At 38.3% G+C, this 10,115-nt stretch overlaps 1 protein-coding gene across 1 annotated transcript; it reads right to left on the bottom strand.

Annotated features, from left to right (window-relative positions):
- Window positions 1-3,385: 3,385 nt before the first annotated feature.
- On the bottom strand, window positions 3,386-9,777 carry LOC149214202 (L-gulonolactone oxidase 2-like). Its single transcript, XM_089389325.1, has 5 exons — window positions 9,080-9,777; window positions 6,738-6,993; window positions 5,724-6,616; window positions 4,033-4,280; window positions 3,386-3,554 (listed from the first exon to the last, which is right to left on the bottom strand). The coding sequence occupies exons 1-5, from the start codon at window positions 9,755-9,757 to the stop codon at window positions 3,386-3,388; spliced, it is 2,244 nt and encodes a 747-aa protein (XP_089245451.1). The 5' UTR covers window positions 9,758-9,777.
- Window positions 9,778-10,115: the final 338 nt, after the last annotated feature.

Raw genomic sequence — 10,115 nt, 5'->3', positions numbered from 1 at the left:
ATCCTGGTCTAGCTTGATTCCCTTCAAGCTTGTCCTCCATCGCGTTCTGCTCAAGTGCACCAACCAAGTATCCATTAACTACTTCCATAGAACTAAGCTTCTGAACATCCTCTGGATTGTCTCGGTAGTGAGTTCCCAGCCTGTTAATGTAGTCGAGCTCTTCCTGCTGAATTACAACGATCTTCTTACCAAGAAGCTTCTTCTTTATCTCTTCCTCAATTTGCTTGATTTCGGCTTCCACCATGGCACTTTTCTTCCTTAACCGAGCTCTTCCATCCAAGAGCTCTTGAAGACCAAGACCACTTCGTCGGATCTCCTCATCAAGTTCCTTGAGTTCAACGTCTTTCGTACTTCCGCATTGGCTCTTGAGTTCTTCAAGTTCCTTCCTTAGTTCCGAACAGCTTTCCCGAATCTTCATGTTCTCGGCCTTCATCGAAACCCAGTTAGAACTCCATTGACCCATCTATTCCAACACTTTGTACTGGAAGACTTCACCTGCATTATGGCTAGATTCACCTCCCATAGGTTCATCCACCATCTTTGCCTTTCAGCCTTCTCCTAGTTCCCTGCAAAACATGAACCAGCTCTTGTTTCCACTTGTATGTGAAACCAGCTTCCTTCACCTGCAAGTACTTGCCACCAATTTCCAAGCTTCAACCAGCGTCCTGCAAGACTCCTCCAAGTCTTCAGACTAGCTCTGATACCAACTGTCACGCCCCCAGGCAGGCGGTAGTCTTTCAACCGCGCTTGGCGAGGTGCAGCACCACCGAACACTTTCTTTTCACCAATACTTATGTTCGTGGACTACGCCTAACCATATGTCCTACTTAGTTTGTGTTTCGTAACCAAGTAATTATTAATGTTTCCTTTATACCAATGAAAACCCATACACATTCATTAACATCAGCAATTATACAAGAGAACACAATTGCACAGTATAAAGGGAGGGGCAACTCCCTAAACAATGAGTCTGCCCGAATAATATATTATTCAACGTTACAAAGTTACAATGCTTTACAAGTATACTTGGAAACACCAAGTTTCATACTTAGCCCAATTTACAACTTCATCACACCTCCGTGTGATAACCAAGATTTCCTTGCCCAAGTTGGGCGGGCGCGCCCTCACACGAGCTGCCTTCCGCACTTCACAACCAAATCTTATTTCTTCGTGCACGACGGGCGGGTGACTCCACCAACTCACCAAGACACCCTCTTCCTACGCACAACCGGCTTCACTAATGTTCCACCGTTCACCCGGCTTCACCAACGTTCCACCGTTTTATGTTTACACGACGGGCGGGCGCTCACCCGAGCCACCCAAGAACCTGTGTCAACCTTCACCCGAGCGGAGGGTGACCTCTGCTCGCGCCCTCACCCAAAACCAAGACAATGCGTTCTTCCCGTGTAGCCTCGCCCAAGGTTGGGCGCATCACTGTTCTGCGTCTTCCCTTTGTTTACTACGGCTACCCTTTGTTCTGCGCACTTCTCCTTGTTGGATGAGCGAGTTCGTTGATTGCTAAATGAGCTCCATGCGTGGTTTACTTATACGCTCCATGGATGGTCGTGCCATTTCCTTGGCCGACCCTTACAATTTATTCACCAACGTCTTTGTATTGCCTTTCTACTTAGTCGGCCCATCGGCCAACACTTCAAATGCAAAACCTCCAACCGTCAGCTTCATACGTGGATTGCCCACTTTCATCCACCGTATAAACAAGCTCGTTCAACACTCGTTCATAATATTTCAAGTGTCGCTCTGCTATTCCATTTATTCGTGCGCACACCAAATCGCACTCCATCCTTCGCACGCGTTTCGGTGATGCCCAGTACCGCAGGTCCTTACACCAACTCTCTGCCATGCGTCGTGATATGTATGGAATCGGTTGATCAATGCTCAAACCACTTACCATCTAGTCCTCGCTCGAAATACTGTCTAAGGTTATAAAACTGCCTTTTCTCTGCATTAACTCCTGCGCTCCTTCACCGTGCGATGACCATCGATCTATGAGATCGACGGTTCTCGCTCTTTGTCGTCACGCCGTTGATCATTAAGATCCAACAGTTCCCGTATACTGAAACCACACTTCTTCGTTCGTCCCTTTAAATTGACTTTAATTCATTCTTCAGTGTTTTCTCTCTGTTTTCGATTTTTCTTTAGGGTTTCTTTCTTCAACTATTCTGCTGCTCAATTCTCTTTGAGCCTAAATCCTCTGCGAATTCCCACTTCACTTCCTCTCTAGAGCTTCGTCTAATTCTCCAGCTGGATTCCAAGATCCCTAATGACTCCTCCGAATCATTCTCTCCTCTGCTAGGACTTTAGCACTGGAACCAGGGGCACTAAAGGGTAATTCTCACACTGTAAACATTTTTAAAAAGCACAAAACTCCATGTATAAGTGCTGGGACTTGAGGACTGGAACAAGGGGCACTAAAGGGTAAAACTCACACTGTAAGTGTCTCGAGATGAGTGATCCAGGCTTACAAAAACTTTAAGTTTTTTGAATAGGTTTAAGATCATCAATAGAAATATGTTGTATTGTTCAAACTAAACAATGATTAATAAAATTAATAAATTTAAAAAAAATTAACAATGATTAATAAAATTATAATTATATAACATTTTTAAAATAACGATAAAATAACCTAAAAAGGTCTTTTATTTATTAATTTTTTTTACAATAACAATATTTTCATGTGTCCTCCCTATGTTGTATAACTCAAACATGAAACCTTGAAAGAAAAAGTCGTGTTAATGATAGTTATTAAGTAGGCATTAATATGCATGCATTGACTAGTCAATAAGTACTGCTTTTAGCGATAACGATGACTTTTACTTTTACTATGAGCATGAATAGAGAAATTGTCATCGTATTTTATTAAAAATAATAATAAATGAAAACGATTATTATACATGTTTAGATTGATAATAAAAAAAGGAGAAAATTCATAAACACAAGAAGGTTCGGAGAAAGAGATGATCTCACATAAACATTTGAATTTTACATACAATGTTTATTTCATAGACTCCCACTCTGTACAACTATATGTTCCTTGGTTTATCAAGATGCCTCATCTCATTCAATAAATTAAGAGAGACTTGAGCGCTTTCTAAACCGAAGTCAATTAATAAAAAATACACTGAAACGCTAAATGTTTCATAAAGTGAAACTTTAGAGAAAACCTAAAATGTTTGACAAAGAGACAGTGTCCACCATTGCTAAACAATGACTACAGGTAAAGAAACTCTGATCAATACTTGACAATTCATTGCCGACTCGGTCATTCTCCAACTCCTCGCCATCATCCCGTCTTCGCTTGATCTCCTCATAGTCGTTCCCGAGGTTAATCGACTCGGAATCCACGGTGTTGTTGGGCAACGACACATCAATGCTGCCTGCATCTTCGTTGGATAAACAGGACGTTGGGCATTTGTTGGCATCGGTTCGCTTTCAGTTTTTCCACCTCTATGCGAAGTTTTTTGTTCTCGTCTATAAGTGCCTCATTATATCTCTTCAGAAGCTTGCAGTCCATTTCTGTTTTCTTAAGCTTCTTCCTGAAACAAATTCATAACATTTAATTAACCTATAACAGAAATGAGTCAATAAAACTATCAACACAATAGGATCTCCATCGGATCAAAAGTTTTCCGAACTATAAATTTGCACAACAATTGATTTCCAAGTCATTCTTCATAGTTACAGGCCAAATTGTGTAGCTGTTGATTCCAAATTGGAACTTTCCATATGAATTTCGACATGCAAAATACAATGAATCAATAAAGCACTGGAGCTAACCTTGCTTTTCTATTCTGGAACGACACCTCAACTTGTCGATGGCGGAGATTCAACTGTAAGGCCAACGCATGGTTTTCCTTCTACGGAAGAAGAAGAAGTTACATCAGCCAAAAGCATGACGAAACACAAACGATAGAGCAGTAACCTGTAAGTAACTACTATGTATAGAAACTTACAGGTTCGGGCACCCTGTTCTTTCTGAAGCTTTCTTCCAAAACAGCACATTATTCTCTGGACAGTCTAAACTTCTTCCTGGAACAGCCCTCCTCTTCTACATCGCTTAGCACCCTCGACCAAACTCGGTCATTCTCCAACTCCTCGCCATCATCCCGTCTTCGCTTGATCTCCGCATAGTCGTTCCCGAGGTTAATCGACTCGGAATCCACGGTGTTGTTGGGCAACGACACATCAATGCCGCCTGCATCTTCGTTGGATAAATAGGATGCTGGGCATTTGTTGGCATCGGTTCGCCATGACACAGCAACCTGATGGTGCCAACATGAATGGGAACTTTTACTCTCACACAGGAAGTGCATCTGCAACATTTCAACCTGCAATGAGGTGGTGAAGATCCAATCAAGGCGCTTCTGCTTGATGTCGCTAGACTTCCTCGTTCTCTTGCGGCTTTTATCACAAAAGCACAGTTTGCAATGCCCACAAAGACATACATCATCATGACTATCAATAGTAAAAACTGCGTTGTTGAATTAGTAATGCAACCACCTTCAAATCGCCTGAGAATTAGTAACGCATAGGAAATCACTCAGGTAATCCTTATAGGTGTCGGAAAACACTTGGCAAATGGTTGAACACGGGTACGTTTGAGAATGTGAAAAGGTATGGTAGAGCATGGGTACGTTTGAGACCAGAATGTGAAAAGGTATGGTTGAACACGAATACGTTTAAACCACCCACGTAAGGTAATCGTTAAATTAATGGACAAAGCACTTGGCAAACAGTTGAATAGACATACGTTTCAGAATATGAAGAGGTAGAAGGTGCACGTCTCAACTTTTAATCGTTTCACAAGCTTGAGGAAAACTGTCGGTGCCTTGTTCCTCTTTGATCCACGTCTCTTAGGTTAATATTTTATAATTTTTTTAAAAACATTTCTCACTAATGAACATACGTGGTTATCAACAAGAGGTACAATAAATTTTTAATCATTCTTTGTAAAAAATTAATTTAAGTATGCTTTAAACATGTGATTTAGACATGCAAGTAAGTTAGTGGTGTGAATTCTATCCATTGATATAGTGGCAACCACTAGAATACACTGGCATCTTTCAATTTAGGCCATCCGATCAAAAAGATTAATTAAAAAAATGATTAAAGTGCCCAATTCCAATAGGAGGGACGCCTATCGGCATAAACATATACGTGTTGACAAAACATCTGGATCAAAGGAGGAACATATGGATCAAAGGAGTGGGAAATATATGGAGCGAGACATCTCCAGGTCTAAAGAAATCCGAGTCGCTAGCAAGGAAGTTACTACTAAATTATCGCAAATCCCAGATACAAGCAAAACTTTGGAAAAGTGCTAAGTCGTAGTCCCTGGTTCTGTGGACAGTGTATATTAAACCTGGAGCCGAAAGCTTAAAAATTTGGGGTTTCGTTTTAATGGAATTTGAGAACACATCTTCATCAACTAAAAGAAGTTTATCCATAGAATAATAAATTTCAAAATAATAGGCCCAATAATCAGAGTCACTACTTTTTCCGAGAATAAACAAATTGAACAATGAAAGTAGCGATAACTTCCAAGCTTATGTGGAGCAACTCTCTCATCAAAATATGAGAAGTAGGTACTTTATTTCAAATGCAATACATACGAGTATGGGGTCACCTGGCCACAATATCACATAAATACACAATACTCAATTAGGACGGCGCTTTAAACAACGCTGATATAACCAGACACTTACAGCAATGACGATACTAGTATGAAATATCTTAGTAAGTAAAGGCCATACTATTGTCTCCATTATCCAGCCTGGCGGGCTTTCAGTGTGGCTGCAAACGCGGGCTTCTGTGTACACCCTCCCAGGTTTGCAGAAGTAGCCTTTATCAGGAGCACAATGCGCGTCATCTGAGCACACGCATAGTCCTTCCAGAGCACATCCATCCCTCTTTATGATCACTCCTGCCTCTCCTATTCCCAGAATACCATCTGTCCACTCATTGGAAAAGAGTCCCTTTGGATCGTATTTGGTTTTGGCTGCCAGAAACGCCTCGTATTTGCTGTATTTTTTCATGACCCCATCAAATGCAATGTTTCGGTTCTTTCCCCAGTGAGGCAGACCTCCATATTTCACGAGAGCCATTTGCTCAATTTCCTCCAACACATCTTCATACAGTCTGGGAGTGTTGGGGTCGTCCGCTCTATAATACGTCATTTCGATGTCAACTGAATCCTCTTGTTTTCCCAAGTAAGCACTTGAAGCTTTTACATATCGCATCAGAAAACCTTGGTATAACTCAACCCCACACAGACTGTTTGGAAACATTTTCCTAAGTTTCCTTACGTCTGAAAGAAATTGTCCGATTTTGGACACACTGATACTAAATCCATTCTGAAAGAAGAGTAATCTTCCCTTCATTCGAGGATCCCATCCGCAAGCTGTGTCCAATCCGTCCTCGGGGCTACTGAGACACGATCCAGCAGCTTGCATTTTGTTCTGATACCCAATCACTGGATAATCAACAAACTCGCAATCGTTGTTCTGTAGCCCTGTAGCCAGTTTAATCATGGACCTAACGTGAATGGAGGAGAATACGCACTTGGTGTGAATGCTATGATGGCTTTCTGCCTCGTCCTCTGCAAATTCAAACATTAAGGAATTAAGAAACTAAGAACAGTGAATTTGATAAACTCGGTCTCGATATTGATATCCATATGTATATCAATCTGGATGACTATTCATGTTGGATTTTCCTACCTAGTATCCTGGTAAAGGCTAGTAGATGATGAAATGCAGGGCGAAACCCTAGGAAATTATTTACTCCATTCCCGGATGTATTAACCGGCACTCGGTCGTCCACTCTATAAAGGACCCTTCGCTGATCAGGGTACCACGTGACATCTGCGAATTCGTGTTCTAGGCCAAACTGCGTTATCCTCCTTTCGAGATCGGAGTCGTTTTGCTGATCGTTCCTGATGGAACGCTTGAACATAGGTTGCAATTGGAGTGTGACCTGCGCAGCACGACAAATACATAAAGATTAGCAGCATTGATACAGTAAATCTTCGGCTCCGGTACAATCTCTTATGCCAATCAAATGAATCTGTACAAACAAGATCGCTGCCGAAAATGGTAAATCGGGAGCTATACATGTTAGAAGAGGGTTAATATTATTGAGTAGATTCGGATCAAGTTCACCATATTTTTCACGAAAACACACGAAAATCTTCTCTGTCCGAAAGATGAGCCACCGGATACGCAATTGCATATATTAGAACTATATTAAGGGTGCGTTTTGCAATTTATTGCAATTCATTAAACTTGAAATCATGCTTTTTATTCTCAATTCTCAATATGGAATTGCTACATAATATTTAAAAATAATATTAAAATTAGATCTTTTAACCTTAGTCTAAACAGGTTAAGGAGTTGTCTGGAAAGTTATGGAAATTCCAGTTATATTTAGAGAAAATCTAGCAAAGTTTTTTAGTAAATCCAAATGATTGACAAAATTTTTGTAAATCCAAATTATAGTTGTTAAAAACTACTCTAAGATTTTAATGATAATGATTAAATTTAAATCTAAAATTACAACATTAATATTAATAAATAATATTTTAAATTTTTATTTTGTTATTTAAAAATATATATTTTATTAATATATATTTTTTTAATTTAAAATAACATAACTGTATTTTAAAAAACTTTCGAAGATTATTTTCAATCATATTATGAAAACTAAAATTGTTTTCAATTATCTTATAAAGGCTTTGCATGAAATTAGCTATCATAGAAAGAACTACTCGTGCAATCAAGGCAATGAATGGGAAAGGGAGGTAATGAACCCCTTGGACATAAACCAGAAGAGAATGGCAAGCCCCAAATTCCTAGTTTTTTTAGTTGGCTTTTAATTGGTTAATTAATGAATGTAGTATTCATAACTATATGGTATGAATTAGTTTTTTTTAATAATGAGACGGTCATTTTCATAATATTAGTTTTAATTATGATGTTTTTTCAGTGATTTAGAACGTTTAAAAAGTCTGTGATTATTTTTCTTTTTAAATTGAATTCCCAGCAATTTTACTATAAATACTTAAATATTATATATATGTTTACTCAAAAATGTCGTCAAACACAAGGTTTCAAGATTTATGAAAAATAATAAAAAAATTTAGTAAAAAAAAATCACAAATTCTTTTTCATAGAAAATGGAGGATGACTTTTGAAACTATATTTTCTGAAAATAGATAAATTAAATTCTTGGTCATGATGATGAACTTTGATGTGGGTTCCAAAAGTGTCAACCTTTTGTTTTCAATGTGATTTTTTCCTGAAGATATAAAGAATATATCATGAATCACAAAAGCATGAAGTCTGAGAAAAAAATACTTCATCTCATAAGCTATATTATGGTATTCAATTTTTTTTGCTTAAATTTAAGTAGAGTAAAAATGTAAATATGTAAATTTGTCAAGGTTAGAGCTCTATAAAATCTAGAGGTTACACAAAAATTAGGTGGGAGGATTATTAATGTTTTCAATAGAACTTGGTTATATATCTTTTTCATAATTTCCATAAAATAAAGTATGTCTCCACAGATTTGAGCCCGCCCTCTACTGCTCGAGCAAAACTCCTTCAACAACATCTAACAAGATTCTTAACTATGAAGAATGGTTAATATAACATTTTTTTAATTAATCAATTTAATTAAAAAAAATGTATTACTATTTTTTAAGATAAATTTAAAATATTCTGAAATCACTGTTATTTACATAATAATCATTAATAATTAAATTAAAATTCTAAAATAAATATATTTATTAAGCAAATTAAAAAAATAATAATAATAAATATTTATATGCTCAATCTAAAATTATAATAAATAATAATGAGAAAAGAAAGAAAGAAATACAATCAGTTGTAAGAGACCTTTCTCCCATAAAACTAACCTCATCTAACCTCACACTCATCTCATCAATAAAATTACATCATAGTTTTATTTGAGAATATTTATCCTGCGATTGGTTAAATTTTAAAATCTTCTATTAAAATTAAATAGAATTCAGTTATATCTTTCTAGGATATTCCATGAATACCTGAGAAATGACTCCGAGAACCCCCAAAGAAACTTTGAGTGCATTAAGATCCTCGTCTGCTTCAGTGAGGCTCACAACCTTGGCATATCCCTCGTTCTGCGATGCAGGGACTACTAATCTCATGCCCACAACGAATTCATGAACAGCGCTGCCCTTACCGAAGAGGGAACTACCATGAGCACCAGTGCCTAGCATTCCCCCTAGAGTTACACCCAACCAGTATGGCGAATGAGGCAACGCGAGACCTTCTTTGGCAGCGGCATCAATGAGATCCTTAAGAGTCACACCGCTCTCGAATGTCATCCTCATTCCGCTCTTGTCCACAGAGACAATATGGTGTAGATGCCGTGTGCTGATGATAAGACCGGACTCTCCACCAGGACATACAAGCTTGGGAATGCTGTGCGAGTAACGAGTCACAACTCTCATCTTCTGGTTCTTCTGAACGGCCTCTGCAACGGAGGTCAGAAGTTGCTTTTCGGTGGCAGGATAGACGACTTGCGCAGCCCTGCAGGTACTACGGTCGGGGAACACACCATAAGCATTAGAAACTGTGCAGTTGGTAAATCCATCAGATTCAGAACATTCAACGACGGGTCCGGGCGGGCTAGATTTCACAATAGGGGCGAACAGAAGGAAAGCATAGCACGAGATCAAAATAGCCGTGCCAAACTCCATTGGGCGATAGAACCAAATGACCGATAACAGCGAGCACGCACTAGAGAAAATAGTTTGGACAAGCTGAGCTTGAGAACCACACGATATCCAGGGTGTTTAAATAGCTGAATTGGCTGATGTCAGGTAGGAGGAATCGCTGATCTCCCATTCACATTTCTAAAATTATGAAAAAGTGGAAAATTAGTCTGTGTTTATATAATAAGTATGGTAGGAATTTTTACAATGGTGAAATTTAATTATATCACGTTGATAAATTTTTTTTATATATAATTATAAAATATTATAAATAATTTATCTAAAATTTTTGGTGTAAAATATTAAAATTAAACTATTTCATTTATATTAGGTCAAGTAAGAA

Source organism: Pinus tabuliformis, chromosome 1_1, assembly GCF_031772625.1.
Source record: "Pinus tabuliformis cultivar Carrire ecotype Pingquan chromosome 1_1, CPIR1, whole genome shotgun sequence".
Lineage (NCBI taxonomy): Eukaryota > Viridiplantae > Streptophyta > Pinopsida > Pinales > Pinaceae > Pinus > Pinus tabuliformis.
This window is presented reverse-complemented; position numbering and strand designations above follow the sequence as displayed.

Excerpts from the sequence above, each read along its gene's own strand:
- LOC149214202 (XM_089389325.1), bottom strand. The coding sequence starts at position 9,757 with ATGGAGTTTGGCACGGCTATTTTGATCTCGTGCTATGCTTTCCTTCTG. Across the intron at positions 6,617-6,737 it reads AGCCTTTACCAGGATACTAG|AGGACGAGGCAGAAAGCCAT; the intron begins GTAGGAAAATCC and ends TTGAATTTGCAG. Across the intron at positions 4,281-5,723 it reads ATACTAGTATCGTCATTGCT|GTTGCTGTGTCATGGCGAAC; the intron begins GTAAGTGTCTGG and ends TGGCACCATCAG.